The sequence below is a fragment of the Camellia sinensis genome, chromosome 1 (assembly GCF_055761805.1).
Source record: "Camellia sinensis isolate YWXY chromosome 1, ASM5576180v1, whole genome shotgun sequence".
Classification (NCBI taxonomy): domain Eukaryota; kingdom Viridiplantae; phylum Streptophyta; class Magnoliopsida; order Ericales; family Theaceae; genus Camellia; species Camellia sinensis.
The window spans coordinates 45264016-45281517 of NC_138961.1; the positions used below are offsets into that span (position 1 = coordinate 45264016).

Here is a 17502-nt window from a genome sequence, read left to right on the forward strand (position 1 = left end):
ACGAGGAGAATTATTTCCTCCCCGTACACAAACTATAATTAATTTTTCTTCCCACTCCCCTTCATTTACTTTCCATTATTTTTCACATTAATCAAACTAATACATTAAAAAAATAAAATAAAATAAAAAATGCAAAGAAAAAAAAAAAAGAAAAAGAAGAAGGCGGGAAAGAGAGAGGAAGCGTGAAGGCACGTCGTCTTAACGATTGCGCTTTAAAGCCTCCCCATATGTAGGCTTCCTCAAGCAAACCTCTCTCTCTCTCTCCAAACTCCTCCTTTCCTATCATTTTCTATTCATTTTCCTCTCTCTCTCTCTCTCTCTCTCTCTCCTTTCCTTCCTCGGTTTCACTCGGAAACACAAACCACATAAATACAGAAGAAACCAATCCACCAATTGTTTACAAAATTCAACAACAAACAAACATCTATATGTATACATGTAGATATATATATCACATAGAGATTGAAGGGGAGAGAGAGAGAGAGAGAGAGATTTTTAGAGAGAGAATTTGAGGGAAATGGGGATGAGGGAAACAGGGAGCGTGAATTACAAGGTGTTTGGGTGCATAAACAGGAAGTTCAGGATCAACGAGGCTGAGCCACCTCCGGACGTGAAGGACGCCTTTGCCCGGTTCGCCGATAAGGACTCTCAGACCATGTCCCCAGATCACCTCCACCGCTTTCTCCTCCATTTTCAGGGCGAAGAAACTTCTACCGTCTCCGATGCCGACCGTTTCATCCACCAGGTTATTCATCGCCGTCAGCACCTCACCAACTACCCTCGCCATGCTCTCACCCTCCATGATTTCTTTCACTCCCTCTTCTTTGATGATCTCAATGGCCCTATCAATCCAAAGGTCTAAACTCTCCACTTCTTTGAGTTCATTACAATCATTTCGCTTTATCAATGCTGCAATTTAATTTTTTGTCGTAATTCATTATTGGGTATTATAAGGTTTTCAATTCATTCATTTGATGAAGTCATTCTGGGTTATTGTTATTAGTATGTATCTATGAGTAAATTCTAATATGAATATAGTCTAAAAACTTAAGCTGCAAACGGAGAGACTTGAACCCAAAACTTCTCTCATGTTAGATCACCACTAATCCCAAAAGTTTGAGAAACAGGCTCAGTACATTGAGCTGTTCAACAAATATAGAAACTATTTGGGTATAGAAGCGGAGAAGACTGATTAAGATGGTTAATTTGGTTTGGTCAGTGCAACCAATTTTACTTGGTGCAATGGGGGTTTAAAAGTGATGAGGTTAAGCATGGTTGTTTGTGGTTGAACTTAAACTATGGCCTTGGAGAGTGAAGATTGGCAGATCTCGATTCATATAGCTGACTTTAAAGAGGTGGGACAAGGCTTTGTTTACTTGAAATTGCATTTGAGTTGGGTGGCAATTAAAGAATATTTCAGTTAGCATTTTCAAAGCACTTCTATTGCTTTTCAGATAAAAAAGGCATAACTTTTAATATTTTAATCGAAGAAATGTTTACTTTAAATGCTGACTAAGTAATAACATCATGCGGTGTCAATAGGGAAGCAGTATATTCTGCTATTCCTTTTTTACTCGGTCTACCTTTTATATTATTAATTTCACTCACCTGGGTTTTAGTTTTATGTTTGAATTTTTTGTTAGAAATTGCCTTGAACAATTCCAACACAGACAAGTTTAAATTTTCGCTTGACAAGTTATATTATTTCAGGTACACCATGATATGACTGCTCCGTTGCAACACTATTTCATATATACTGGCCACAATTCCTATCTAACTGGGAACCAACTGAGCAGTGTTTGTAGCACCTTACCAATCATAAAGGCGCTGCAAAGAGGTGTGAGGGTAATAGAGCTAGATTTATGGCCGAATTCTACAAGAGATGACATTCATGTTCTTCATGGAAGGTATGGACTCACTCCAGATTGGTCCTATTTTTTTGAGTTGATCACTTCGTATATTTACAGTAAGTACTTTGTTTGTGTATCTTGGTCATCATGAGAAAAATAAGCATCAGCCTTAATTGAAATCTTATCTTTAGCAAACTGTTTCTAAATTTGTCTTTGGGAAGGGATTTTTTTAGAAAGTTGGTTTCTTTGTGATACTAATATATAATGTTTTGAACAAAATGCTGATTGTTTATGCCACACATCACAGGTGACATAATAATTGTTAACCAACACTGATTCTTTTTATGCTATTCTGTTTGAGAATTGATTTTATAATCCAATTTATTTTTGGCTTGGAAATTTTTGTTGGGCTTGCCAGATCCCATTGCATTTGCAACATAGATTATTAGTTTGAACTCTTAAACATGAATCTACTCAAAATTTTGAAGATGTTATATATTTGATTTCATTATTGGCTTGTACTTTTGCTTGGACTAATCTCGACTCCTAAATGAATGTAGGACCCTGACTGCTCCTGTGCCACTCATCAAATGCTTGAAGTCCATTAAAGAATATGCTTTTGTTAAATCTCCATACCCTGTGATAATTACTTTGGAGGACCATCTTACAGTGGACCTTCAGGCCAAGGTTGCAGAGGTTAGTTTTTTTTTTTATTATTATTTATATTGATTTATTTATCACTATGATTTTAAATTGCAAAGACATGACTTTGATTTCAATGTTTCTCTTGTGATTAAAACGAAAAATTCCTCTAGATGGCCACTCAAACTTTTGGAGAATTGTTATATTACCCTGAGTCAGGGTGCTTAGAAGAATTTCCTTCACCAGAAGCCCTAAAGCATCGAATTGTTCTTTCAACTAAACCACCAAAGGAATACCTTGAATCTAAGCATCCAAAGGACAGAGAAACTACCTCACCAAGAGAGGGGGATTCATCTGAAGAAGAAGCATCGCTAAAGGATTCACCAGACCTAACAGCTGAGCTGAATCCTGATGACAAGGTGAGCTCATAAATAAATTTCTTTGTCATTTTATAAATTAGGAATGAAATTTACTTCACTATTTTATAATTTGCAAGGTGCTCAATAACTTCAACACTTTAGAATTTCCTCATGGTTAGTGGAATGACACTGATCAGGATGATGCAGAAAGTGATGGCTCCGAGCGGAAATCAGGCCAACTAGAAGCACCTAAATACAAGCGTCTGATTGCCATTCATGCTGGGAAACCAAAGAAAGGTTTGAAAGAGTCATTGAAGTTTGGAATTGATAAAGTTAAACGCCTTAGTTTGAGCGAAAACGCACTTGAAAAGGCAGCAGCATGTTATGGTGCTGATCTTGTGAGGTAGTCACTGAAGTTCTGTGTGCTTATTAACTCCAACAGATAGCTTAAAATATTTACATTTATGCTCTAATCAGTCAAAAGATCTCTGCTTTTTTTATTTTGTAAGTATCTTCTCTCCTTTTCCCTCATAGGTTCACACAGATGAATATTATACGGGTATACCCAAAGGGGACCCGAGTCACCTCCTCAAACTTCCAGCCACTTACTGCATGGATGCATGGAGCTCAGATGGTTGCATTCAATATGCAGGTTAGTTTTGAAGTTTTGTTTGTACAAAATCATGTTATTCATGCTTTTTGTTTTTGGTGAGCTTGAGCTTTGCTAATATATTTTCTATGTCTCAAACCTTTTTTTGTGGGTTTTAATTAGTTACTGACATGTAACAGTTTTAGGAAACCTGGCATGAAGTTGCCTAAAATTAGTTTTTGTAGTGGGTTAGGTTTAAAAAAGGCTTTGAGGGTTATGATTCTAAATGACATTACATAAGGTCCAAGACACTCTATGTGAAAATCAAACTGTGTCTTTTTCTTCTTTGTATGCTTTGAATGTGTCACAAGTAGCTGAGAGCCTGAGACACAATTATGAGTTTTTAATCTTTAATTTCGATGTGTATTATACTTTATTTTGTAGCAAACCTTGTTAAAATGGCATTTTTCTTTGCCAAGAATAATCTCTAGATGCCAGCAGGGGGCTCATTTCCTCTGTGGATTTCATGTAGGCTGTTTGGATCATGAATTTGAGTATGGATTTGTGGAGGGAAAGATAAAAGGGAAGGGAAAAGGGACAAAAACAGAAGCTAAATTTGTCACATTTCCCTTCCTTTTCCCTTTCCATCCACAAATCCCTACTCAAATCCAAGATCCAAACACAGCCGTAATGTTTTGACCTGAAAGTTTGCTGTGTTTTGACCTCCTGTTACAGTCATCCTTTCATGTAGAAGTTACCATATAATATTTTACACATCCTAAAATGTGTTTAATGATGTAATAATAGTGACATCTCATCAGCAATTATATCTAACCATCTACAGTCCCCCCCTTCTTTTCTGTATAATAAATAAATAGCAGAAACTCTAATAAAAAGTTAGTTAATATCCTTTGTTGTTGTTGTTGTTTTTTTTTTTTTTTTGAGGAATAGGGATATGGAAAATCACTCTGCTTGATGCATGGGATGTTCAGATCCAACGGAGAGTGCGGTTATGTGAAGAAACCTGATTTTCTCATAAAGAAAGGTCCAAATAATGAGGTATTTGATCCTAAAGTAACCCTGCAGGTGAAGAAAACTTTAAAGGTTAGTTTATGGACTTGGATTTGTAGTAAAAATTTCATTTGTCTGGTGATATCATGATTGAGCATTTATTTATTTTAACAGGTGAGAGTATACATGGGAGATGGATGGCGTCTGGATTTTAGCCCCACACACTTCGATGCGTACTCACCTCCGGACTTCTACACAAAGGTTAGTTCACCTTTTGTTTTTTGGGGCTAAACTGTTCTGATCGAAAGATGGGATCTCTTACTACCGAACTTCTTGCTATCAAAATCCACATCTTGTCGTGATAGGAACCACGGACGCAGACATGGTGATTTCATACATAAAAAAAAAAAAAAAAAAAAAAAGACTTGGACATAACAATAAAAAAAATTCTTTTTATATATTTTTATTTGCTATGTAGATTAATATTATATCCATAAATAATCAAAATTAACAAAAACTAACATTAATGCACTAAAAAAAAAAAAAAAAAGTCCCTCACTTAAGATATCATTTGTAATTTTTATGGATAATCTATTAATTTTTTAAATCTAAGTAAAAGGTAATAAACATTCAACATCTAACATCTATCAAAAGTACTAAAGAACAAGGAAGAAAACTGGGTGTGTCCCGGTGAGAACCCAGCAGATCTCCTGAAAACAAATTAATTAAATAAGTGGACATACCAGCTGTCCAACATTGTTACGGCACCTTTTTTGGAGTGTCGGTGCTTCATAGTTGCTGTGTTTTGTGTGATCTATGAGATAAAATCAAGTATTTAGACACAAACATTAATTGGTTTAATTAAAGGAAATATAGTAGAAGGTGTTAACTAGTCTGAGTTGAAATCTTATTTACCTACTGCTAAATTCGTATGGCAGATACATATATTAGGGGTGCCAGCGGATGAGGCTAAGAAGAAAACAAAGATAATTGAGGATGACTGGGCACCCGTTTGGGATGAAGAGTTTACATTTCCATTGACGGTTCCAGAGCTAGCTCTGCTTCGAATTGAAGTACGAGAACACGACAGGTCAGAGAAGGATGACTTTGGCGGGCAGACGTGTTTGCCAGTCTCAGAGCTAAGATCAGGTATCCGGGCTGTCCCTCTCTATGACAAAAAAGGGGAGAAATTTAGATCTGTAAAGCTTCTTATGCGGTTTCAGTTTGTATGATTTTCACTTGAGCTCGTAACTAGATTTTCTGTCCTAGGAATTGCACATCCAGTATTGATGTGTTTAGTACATGTGCAATTTTATTAGAATATGTATAATTAAAAAAATAAAATACTTGTAGTACTGGCTTGTGTTATCTCCACAGATGCTAAAAACTAAGTGTTTGTACCAACCACCAGTTTGGTTCCCGTAATGTCGAAATATTTGGTTAGTCAGTCACTTGTCAATGGTACCGTCTAGTTGTGACTTAGTTTTTTGTTAAATGACTTCTCGACTCAGCAGTTGGTGAACGTAATTTGCGAAACAATTGATGATATTATTATGTGAAGTTCATTATTCTTAGGGCAGGAGTGCTATTCAGGCAATGTGTTGGTCTATTGTTCAACTCATAAATGGTTATCATTTGGCTGGAGTGTTATTTAGGCAATACAGTGTGTTGGTTTATCATTCAACTAACTAATGATTATAATCGAATTATGGTGTTGGAATGTATATAATATAGGGATATTTATGCGTAGGTTATTGTCTAATAGGTCCCATGGGAAAAATTTATCATAAAAAGTCGCTAATTTTAGCAACAATTTATAAAAATCATGACAAAAAAGTTACAATTGTCAATTTTTAGCAACATATATAAAAAATTGTCACCAAAAAATTATTTTTAGCGACAATTTTATCAAGATTTATTTTTAATAGGACTTGATGAGAATTAAGTCCAACTATTAGCCTAATAGTAAAAGTAATGATATGGTGATTACATTTGGCTATCATTTACTGTTAGCCACTAGAACTCTTCTAAGGATTAGTATGAAACTCTCATTAAAGGGAGTTGAATTAGGAGACACTGACTTTTACCGATCAAAGAAGAAGAAGAAGTGTGATTTTACTTTTATTAGTAAGTTTTTATTGTTATGAAAAAAATTCTACATATGAAGCCAATCAGCTAAACTCTCCACGAAGAGGCAACCTAAAAGATTAATTAGCTTTAAAAAAAAAAAAAAAACCCTCACCGAAGGATTAACTTCTCATAATTTGACAAGAAGTGTTTGTTAGACCATTAATTGTCTCAAAAGATTTAGCTGTTATGAAATAAAATATGGAAAATTACAATTAAAAAAAAAATCATAGTTTGACCCTTGTAACAAAATAAATCTTAAATTCTTAATTTTGTTAATTTAAACATTAAACTTTTTATTTGTTTTTAATCTAAATTATTTGCCTATTTTAGTTAAGTAAAATCAATGAAAAAATAGATATTTTAGTCATTAAATTCAATGAAAATGATATTAAACATTTTATGTATATCTATATTGATTTAATAACTAAAATCAAATGATTAGGGTTTAAATTGATAAAATTAAAAATTTAAGATTTATTTTGTTAAAAGACTCAAATTATGAGTTTTTTTTTTTTTTTTTTTAATTTTTAATGTTATACTTATCCCAATAAAATATGTGTGAAGCTATTTAATATATGCAAGATTGCAAGTAGAGATGTAAAGAGTGATTCTATTTACACTACTAGTTTATTCCTTTACATCCTCTATCTCATTATATCACTAAAAAAAATGTGATTCTCATTACATCCATTATATTACCAAAACAAACCCTAAATTCTTCATAACCCTTTTAGATTTGTCTTTATACCGATAGTTTTTGGTAATACAATGCTAAAGAATTTGAATTATTTTAGTGCCGTATTACTAGACAAACTAAATTTTTTTAGCAATTTGTTGCCATTCGATTGGATGATTTTACTAACAAGAAATTAGTTGGAGCCCATTGGTGAAGTGTCTGTTCGGTGATACATTGCTATATAAAATAGATTACTCCAGTGTCATGTTGTCGAACTAAAATAAAATTTTCCAACCACCTGTCACTTTACGTGCGTTGTAGATTGTTTTAATTGTTATTGCATTAAAGGCATTCCTTCGTTTCAATGTAATTAATATCTTTTTCGGTCGTACAATACTTTTTGACATGTCAACTAATAATGATTTTTTCTCCTTAGATAATCTACCAGCAAATCAGTGCTCTTCAAGATGTTCAGCAGCCAGATGATTGTACTTGCATTGCTGGAATGAGTAGAAGCGTAATCCTTCCAAAAAAGAAAAAAAAAATTAGAAATGCATGGTAATGAGTAATTGAACAAAATAAAAACATTCGGCCTTGAATTATCGAAAATGTATATTTTATTCGACAGTGGGTTACCAAACATATATTTTTTGTTCGATAATATGATTCCAGACTATTTTATTTTGTTCGATTTTGGCACCCAAACAAAAGTCGAAGAACTCTTTCAAAAAACGAAATGAAAACCTACCCAACAAATAAAAAAACTCACCATTTTACTTTTTATTTTTATTCTTTTATAGTTCTTCATTATCGTTTATTCATCCATTGCTTTCTTCTATGATCAAAACACTACGGGTATATTTGGCTTGGATTTGTAGAGTGATGGAAATTTTTTTCTAAAAAACTTGTTTGGTTTGTAATTTTTTCAAAATAATTTCCAAAATCACTTTCTCTTTCTTACATATCAATCAATCACTTTTGCTCTCTCATCTCTTCTTCTCTATCACTTTTTCTCTCACACACATCTAGTGAATTACAACAAAATATCAAATCATTCCAAACTCCAAAACTATTTTCAAAATACACAACCAAACAAACCAAAAAATTTTCTAAACTCTCTCTCCAAAACAGTTTTTAAAAACTACTCTCTCAAGACCAAACCAAACATGCCCTATGATTCTTACCTTTTGAAAAGAGCTATGTAGCTGTGGGGATATATTTTCTGAATACCAACACGTGGCATGGTGACGCCGACGTGTCAGCCGAGGTGCCACGTGCCTTGGTAGTTAAGCCGAGGTAATCTCGGAGAAGCCGAGGTCATCTCCGAAGATATCGGAATCCGAGATAAGGGGCAAGAGTCCTAAGGCACAGAGGGGACTGAATCAAGATAAGGATAAAACTCTCAAGGAGTTTATCTTTATCACTTAAAAGAGTCCAGAGTAAACAGTGAACTAGAGTTCATAGAAGTCATACTTCTAGTGGGACTTGGATTGAGTATATTATAAAAGAGAGGCACCCCCGTGGGTCTAAGGTATGCAATTTATACTTTGAGTATTCAGTTTAGTACTTGATTATCTTTGAGAGATATACTGACTTGATCGTCGGAGTGCCCCCGGGTGGAAGAACCACCGCCGGAGCTTTTTCTTTCTGTTTCAGGTTACTTAAGCCATCTATTCTGCTTGTGCTCTCCAGCTGATCACTAAACGGGCAGTGTGGTCAGATTTTCACCCACACAATTTGGCGCCGTCTGTGGGAACGAAGGAAGAATAGATGGCCAGTAACGGACAGCAGGAAAATATTGGGGATGACGCTCCCACTGGGAGTGGCAGACCAATTGACCTTGACATCGAAGGAGATAACCACAATGCAGAAGCCCGTGACCAGGGTCACAGAGAGAACGACGTCATCCCAGAAGGCGACACGTCAAAAAGAGCAAACCAAGGAAAGTACTACAATGAAGATAACCTCCAGGTATGGAGGGACAGGTGCCTACGGAGGGATGAGGAAGTAAAAGAGCTAGCAAACAAGTTGGCGGACCTCCAGTCAGTCGTCAACTTCATGATGCAGAATAATGTTATGCAGCCACCATACCCGCTGCAAGATACGCCGATGCCGGCAAACAACACTCAGAAGGATGGAAGAAAAACAATCCCCGAGGTCCCTCAGTATACCAGGAGCGGAAGGCATTCTCACCGGCCTTCCAGGGAAGTCGGACGGGAAAAGCCGAGGCAAGAAGAGTCCCGAAGGACACACCACATGAAGAATCCAGACCCCAAAGAACATCAACATGTTCAGGGGCAAGTACTCCATTTTGACACAACCCATGAAGAAAGATCCAAACGACCCCACCACGAGGCCGAAAGCAGTGTACCAAAAAGACTAAAATCCAAAGACAGCCGAGCTCCAGGGAGGAGCAAAGTAGACTTAAGGGACTACCTCAAGAGGAGGCAGCAGAATGCAGAAGCCGAGGTAAACTCCCCAGTGAAACCGAAGACAGCTTTCTCGGTGGAACTGGACAAATTCGAACCACCCAAAAGATTCAGTATGCCGAGGTTTCAAATCTATGATGGTAAGTCAGATCTAAACTTTCATGTTGGGCTATACCTAAATTCAATGGCGTTATATAGCGGGAACGAGCCGTTGCTCTGCAAAGTATTCCCCTCATCCTTTGGGGAAATTGCATCTGATTGGTTCCATAAGTTACCAAAAGGAAGCATAAAAACATGGGAAGGCTTGGCCGAGATATTTGTGGCCAGATTCGTGACCAACAAGCTGCAACCCCTGAGGGTTGATGCTTTGATGGCTCTACGAATCACCAAAGAAGAAGGCCTCAGGGCCTATGCGAAGAGGTACTACGAGGTGTTCAACCGAATACCTGAATGCAACTAGGAAGTAGCAGTCGTATCCTTCAAGAACGGCCTGAAAGATGACTGCCCACTACGGAAATCTTTGGCAAAAACATTGCCAAAAAGCATGGAAGAACTCATGGCAATAATTGAGAAATACGCCAGGGCCGAGGAAGATACATCGGGAAACAAAGAAGTAAAACAAGAAAAGGGAAACGGCTCGCCAAAGCGAACCCGAGTCAACAGTGGGCCGACCAAACAAGAAATAGAATTAAGAAATAAACAGGCAGTAACAACGGTATTCCGGATCCCAATCCATAAAATCTTAGATCGGATTCGAAATCAACCATATTTCAGGGCTCCGGCAAGAGCACCGGGGGAATTCATGGGAAGGAATGTTGGTAGACGATGTGCCTACCACAATGAAGAAGGGCATCCAACTCAAGGCTGCAGAGCCTTAAAAGCACACTTGGAGGACCTAGTAAGACAAGGCCTTCTAAGGGACCTGGTCGATGAGGCCAGAACAAGGGAAGAACAGGCAAGGTTGCCTCAAGCACGAGCGGCACCCCCTCCCCCAGCACAGCTACCACAAGCAGGAGAACCGAGGGTGGTTAATGTGATCCACTCAAGGGTCAACGAAAACGAAGTCAGAGGAGAAACCCAAAGGGTAAGACATTTACAGCATATCTACCAAATCGAGGAAAAGAGACATCGGCCAGAAGAATGCCAAGGGCCGATGATAGCCTTTACTGAAGCCGACCTAGAACTGGTCCAACATCCGCATAATGATGCCTTGGTAGTATCCCTCCAGGTTGGGGAGTGCCAAGTAAAACGCATCCTAATAGACCAAGGCAGCTCCTGTGACATCATGTACGTCAGATGTTACAAAGAGCTAGGCCTTCACCCCGATGACCTAGAACAATCCAGCGGCCCGATAGTCGACTTTAATGGAACGCCGACATGGCCACTGGGTGCAACAAGCTTGGAGGTACAAGCCGGCACTAAGAAGATCAGGACGGAATTCCTGGTAATTGACACACCCTCACCATACAACATCATCCTGGGAAGACCGTGGTTGCATGCAATGGGGGCAGTTCCCTCGACGTTGCATCAACTACTCCAGTTCCCAACAGAGCATGGGATTGAAGAAGTTAGAGGGGATCAACTACAAGCCAAAAATTGCCCCATGGCAGCAATAAAGTCCACCTGTAGTATACGGGAGCCAAAGAAAGCAGAAGTTGAAGATGAGGACATGGAAGTCCTAGAAGACATCGGGAAAGAACCAGCCGAGAAAAGCGAAGAGGCGCTAAAGAAAATCCTCGTCCAGGAGGGCGACGAAGAACGATTTTTTCTTCTCGGCTCAGGCTTAGCTAGAGAAGAAGAAAAAGAACTGGAAGATTTTTTAAGGGCAAACATAGAGGCGTTCGCCTGGACACCTTATGAAATGCCTGGCATTGACCCCGAGGTCACTTGCCACAGTCTGAATGTCGACAGATCGGCAAAACCTATGATTCAACGAGCCAGAAGGCCGACGTTAATGCACGTCGAAGCAGTCGAGGAAGAGGTAGACAGACTCCTTGAAGCCAGGGCCATCCGAGAAGTCCAGTACCCAACGTGGCTGTCCAACACAGTAGTAGTAAAAAAGAAGAATGGCAAGTGGAGGGTTTGTGTAGACTTCACCAGCCTCAACAAAGCTTGCCCGAAAGACAGCTTTCCTCTGCCCAAAATCGACCAACTGGTAGACGCCACCTCGGGACATGAAATGATGAGTTTTTTAGATGCATACAGAGGGTACCACCAGATTGCTATGTACCCTCCAGATGAGGAGAAGACCGCGTTCATCACCCCGAAAGGCCTGTACTGTTACAGGGTAATGCCTTTTGGGCTGAAAAACGCAGGAGCAACCTATCAGAGGTTAGTGACAAAGATGTTTAAACACCTGATTGGCAAAACGGTAGAAGTTTACATCGATGATATGGTCGTAAAGACCAAGGAATCAAAAGGTCATCTTGCCGACCTAAAAGAGGTCTTTGACATACTCAAAAGATATCGGCTCCGACTCAACGCCTCAAAATGCGCCTTCGGAGTTGGGTCAGGTAAATTTCTAGGATATCTAGTAACAAGAAAGGGCATTGAAGCCAGCCCAGACCAAATCAAGGCCATCCTGGAACTACAGAGTCCAACATCGGCAAAGCAAGTTCAAGTGCTCACTAGAAGGGCCGCAGCCCTAAACCGATTCATCAGCAGAAGCTCAGACAAGTGCAGACCCTTCTTTAACCTGGTGAAAAAAGCCACAGACTTCCTATGGACGGAAGAATGTGAAGCTGCCTTAGCCAACCTAAAAAAGTACTTGACCACAACCCCGGTCCTTTCTAACCCAATCCCAGGGGAGGAATTGTTTTTGTACTTAGCAGTCTCTGAACACGCAGTCAGTGCAGTGCTAATCCGAGAGGAAAAAGGGGAGCAAAAGGCTGTCTATTATGTAAGCAAGACTCTGGCTAACGCGGAAACAAGGTACCTACCACTGGAAAAATTAATGCTAGCCTTGGTAATGGCCTCAAAGAAATTGAGCCATTACTTTCAGGCACACAAGATTGTGGTTCTAACAGAGCACCCACTGAAGTCCTTATTACATCAAGGAGACTTAACAGGAAGAATAGCAAAATGGGCAGTAACACTAGGCCAGTTTGACCTAGAATTTAGGCCAAGAACAGCAATAAAGGGCCAAGTTTTGGCCGACTTCGTCGCAGAACTCACACCTGAAGCCATCACACCTCGGGCTCCGTCGAGCCAAGAGGAACATTGCCCCAACAAGCAAAAAGAGTCCCAGTCAAAGACAAAAAAGCAAGAGAAAGAAAAGCTCAGACCATGCAGCATCTACATCGGCGATTCATTCAGACTATTCGTCGATGGAAGTTCAAACCGCCAGGGAGCAGGAGCAGGAGTACTGCTGATATCTCCAGATGGAGAAATTGTAGAACAGTCCATCCGTCTGGGGTTCAAAGCCTCCAATAATGAAGCAGAATATGAAGCATTAATTGCAGGGCTAAAGCTAGCAGCAGCAGCAGAGGCAGACGAGGTAATTGTTTTTTGTGATTCACAATTGATTGTTAACCAGTCAACAGGAGAATTTGCAGCCAGAGACGAAAGAATGTCGGCATATGCAAAGGAAGTCATCCGACTGGAAGCCCTATTCCAGAACTGCAGATTACTCCAAGTAAGCCGAGATGACAACACCCACGCCGACGCGTTAGCCAACTTGGCCAGCTCAATTCAAACTGGAAAAACAAGGACAATTATGATCGACTACATGTCGGCCCCAAGCATAGATAAACAGAGCATTGAACAAGAAGCAATGTGCGTGGGCCTTGGACCAAGTTGGATGGATGCAATCATTGCATTCCTAAAAGAGGGGAAGTTGCCAGAAGACCATAAAGAAGCACATAAAATTAGGCTGAAATCGGCCAGATTCAGTCTAACAGCGGAAGGCCATCTCTACAGGAGGTCCTTCACTGGACCACTTTTAAGGTGCGTACATCCTTTGCAGGTTGAAGATTTCCTTTACGAGATTCATGAAGGAATTTGTGGAAGCCATGCAGGGGGCAGATCGTTAGCCCACAGGGCCATTACCCAGGGGTATTGGTGGCCCTACATGCAAAAGGACGCCGAAGCATATGTAAAGAAGTGTGAACAATGTCAAAGGTTTGCACCTTTGATACATCAACCAGCTGCCGACCTAAACCCAGTATTCAGCCCTTGGCCGTTTGCCCAATGGGGCATGGATCTGGTTGGACAACTTCCCCAAGCAACTGGGCAAAGAAAATACTTGCTGGTAGCAACATACTACTTCACAAAATGGATAGAGGCAGAACCTCTTGCCAAAATCCGAGATGTGGATGTCAAGAATTTTGTTTGGAGAAACATAATCACCAGATTTGGGATTCTAAGAGCAATTGTTGCCGACAACGGGACACAGTTCGACAGCAAACTCATCAAAAACTTTTGTGCAAAATTCAAGATCAAGAATTATTTCTTAACACCAAGTTTTCCTCAAAGCAATGGGCAAGCAGAAGCATCCAACAAAGTAATCCTGGATGGAATAAAGAAGAGGCTGCAGGCAGCAAAAGGAAAGTGGGTGGACGAATTGCCCAACGTACTTTGGGCGTATCGGACTACGCCAAGAAGATCAACAGGAGAATCCCCCTTTGCCATGGCCTATGGCACAGAAGCAGTCATCCCATTAGAGATCGGCATCCCAGGGATCAGAACCCAGGGAGTAGAGAATGGCACCAACGACATACTCTTAGCCCGAGACCTGGATTTATTGGAAGAACGAAGAGAGAAAGCTGCAATTCAGCTCGCAGTATACCAGCAACAGCTTGCCAGAGCTTACAACAAGAAGGTTAATCCAAGAGATTTTCAAGTTGGCGACCTAGTCCTAAGAAAAGTCGTCGGGAACAAGAAGGATCCCAGGGAGGGCAAGCTTGGCCCAAACTGGGAAGGACCCTACAGAGTCACTTCAGTATTAGGCAATGGAGCATATCGGCTTGAGGACAATGAGGGCAAAGCATTGCCCAGACCTTGGAATACTTGTAATTTGAAATTTTTCTATCATTAGATAAACATCATTGTTTGGCCGATATTATCAATAAAGTCTTTTCAGAATCCTTTCAACATGTTCGATTGATAAAGTTATGCATGGATGTTTTTGAAGACATATCAAACTCAGGCAAAGCTAAGCCGATGTTATTCCTTAATTCACTTGTTGAAATTTGTAGCAATTTACAAGTTGGAATTAAGCTGATTCCTTATCTTCACTTGTTGAAATTTGTAGCAATTTACAAGTTGAAGTTAAGCCGATGTTATTCCTTAATCCACTTGTTGAAATTTGTAGCAATTTACAAGTTGGAATTAAGCTGATTCCTTATCTTCACTTGTTGAAATTTGTAGCAATTTACAAGTTGAAGTTAAGCCGATGTTATTCCTTAATCCACTTGTTGAAATTTGTAGCAATTTACAAGTTGGAATTAAGCTGATTCCTTATCTTCACTTGTTGAAATTTGTAGCAATTTACAAGTTGAAGTTAAGCCGATGTTATTCCTTAATCCACTTGTTGAAATTTGTAGCAATTTACAAGTTGGAATTAAGCTGATTCCTTATCTTCACTTGTTGAAATTTGTAGCAATTTACAAGTTGAAGTTAAGCCGATGTTATTCCTTAATTCACTTGTTGAAATTTGTAGCAATTTACAAGTTGGAATTAAGCTGATTCCTTATCTTCACTTGTTGAAATTTGTAGCAATTTACAAGTCGAAGATAGGCCGAGGTTATTGCTTAAGTTCTCATAGCAATATGTGGGTTGTTTAAACCCTAAGGAAGATGCTTAACACTTGTTGAAATTTGCAGCAATTTACAAGTTTATGTTAAGCCGACATACGATCACCCGCTGAGGTACACAGAAAGTTACAGGTTAAAATAAAGGCTAAGTATATTGTTTATTACTTGTTGAAATTTGTAGTAATTTACAAGTAGGTAAGATTAAGATAACCGTTTAAAACTTGTTGAAACTTAAGAAGAAGCTTGCAAAAGTTTACATTCCGAAATATATGTTCTATACTTGTTGAAATTTATGAAAAGATTGCAGGACAGTATCTTGCCGAAATAAAAGTTTTTATGGTTATACCCGAGGTATGAAACCCCGAGGAGATTGCACAGAGGAAGCAACATGAGGAAATATGCAAAAATTTTCTAAGTACAAGACTATGCAGAAGCAGTCAACAGAATATCACAAGACTAAAACATCCAGAGGAGGAACTGTTGCAGTTACATATTAAAGAAACCACATCAGCCAAAAGAAGGAGTTTTGCATTATCCAGAAAGTAAAGAAGTACAAAGTACAAAGTACAGAAAAAAAAGGAAACAAGGTACAAAAAAAAAAAAAAAAACATTTTCAAGATTCTTCAGTATCAGCCACTGCAGGAACGGGGACCTCGGACGATTCAGGTGGAATCTCCTCGGCCACTTTCTCCGCTTGTATTTCGGCATCTATCTCTGCCAATGTTGTGTCAAGACTTCTTTCAGTCAGAAGGAGGTCAGATGATAGATACCCTTGAACAGACTCCCTGGGCACTTCCTCAGCATCATCACCCCCCTCATCTTGAGTTAAGTCCATAACCTGCTCAGCAGGAGGAGGGGACTTGGCTTCGGCAGCATTCTTGGGTTTTCTCACCAAGGCCTCACCATCATCTTTTTCTTCATCTTCATCCACGGCCTCGGCCTCAGACTCTGATCCACCTTCAGGAGGAGGTGGAGGAAATGGTAAAGGAATAGCGTCGGCCTGGCGCAATGGCGAGTCAGCAGGAAGATCAAGCTTCTTTATCAAGGACATCCAACCAAGGAAAAATCCCCTGTTGCATGCCTGCCTGACTTGAAGCTTGTAGTCTTCTGCAACATCGGCCATACCTTGAGCATAGGCCTTTTCATCGGCCTCTTTGATTTCGGCCTCTTTGGTGGCCAGAGCTTGCTGGAGTTCTTTCTCCGCTTGGACCTTCTGAACCTCGGCCTCTCTTTTCTCGGCCTCAGCAACTTTTCTAACAGCCTCAGCAGCTTCGGCCTTCTCAAGAGCTAAAGTTTGAACTTTAGTTGCAGCCTCGGCTTGATCCTCCAGTTTTTTCATTTTTGCTTCAAGGGACTTGATCTCTCTCTTCATAGAAGATGCTTCCCTTTTCATATCAACCAACCTTTGACGATTTTCAAAGGATTGCATTGAAAATGAATGGGCATGCTGAATGGCCTGCAGAAAAACAGAAATGTGAGACAGTACTCTCAGTGAAGAACGGAAGAAAAAATCACAGGTACAAACAGAAATACTTACTTGAGCAGAGTGTTGGAGCATAAGAGCGTAATTTTCATACTCACTAAACTTGGCATTTCGCTCCAAGTCATTTGGTAGAAGAAGAGCAGTGCTAAGGGCAACAGCAACATTAATGTCGTTAGCACTTTCACTAGCCATAATGGGCCTATCCTCCAGGGATAGATCAGGAGCCCAGGGGACGTCGGGTTTCTTCGAAGCCGAGGTCGTCGCAGACGATGACCTTGGCCTCTTTGTTTGTGTAGACCCTGAGGGTTGGCCCTCAGCAGACCTCTTGCTTGAAGTAGAGGCTGATTTTTTGCTTTCTGCTAGTTTAGAAATCGGCAAGGCATCCTCAGCCTCGGCATCTGTGGCCTTGGCCTTAGGTTGAGCCTTTTTTACTCTCTTTGGTTTGGGTGGGAGCATTGATTGCGTTGGTGCGGCTTCGGCGTCAGTTGGAAGGTCGGCGAGAAGGTCTTGGACGACAGGCCTTGGACGAACCATTTCAGCAGTCTTTACAAGCCTTCGTCGGCGTTTACGTTCAGGAATT

The 17502-nt window shown here is 39.8% G+C and overlaps 1 protein-coding gene across 2 annotated transcripts; it reads left to right on the forward strand.

Annotated features, from left to right (window-relative positions):
• Window positions 1–227: 227 nt before the first annotated feature.
• Window positions 228–6025, forward strand: LOC114283403 (phosphoinositide phospholipase C 6). 2 transcript variants are annotated; one of them, XM_028226207.2, is made up of 9 exons: window positions 228–856; window positions 1711–1907; window positions 2411–2546; window positions 2666–2911; window positions 3049–3254; window positions 3386–3503; window positions 4392–4544; window positions 4626–4712; window positions 5390–6025. In XM_028226207.2, the coding sequence occupies exons 1-9, from the start codon at window positions 518–520 to the stop codon at window positions 5681–5683; spliced, it is 1776 nt and encodes a 591-aa protein (XP_028082008.2). In that variant the 5' UTR covers window positions 228–517; the 3' UTR covers window positions 5684–6025. The 2 variants fall into 2 exon arrangements, with proteins under 2 accessions (XP_028082008.2, XP_028082007.2); XM_028226206.2 differs by having other exon boundaries at window positions 242–856; window positions 3031–3254.
• The last annotated feature ends 11477 nt before the right edge of the window (window positions 6026–17502 follow it).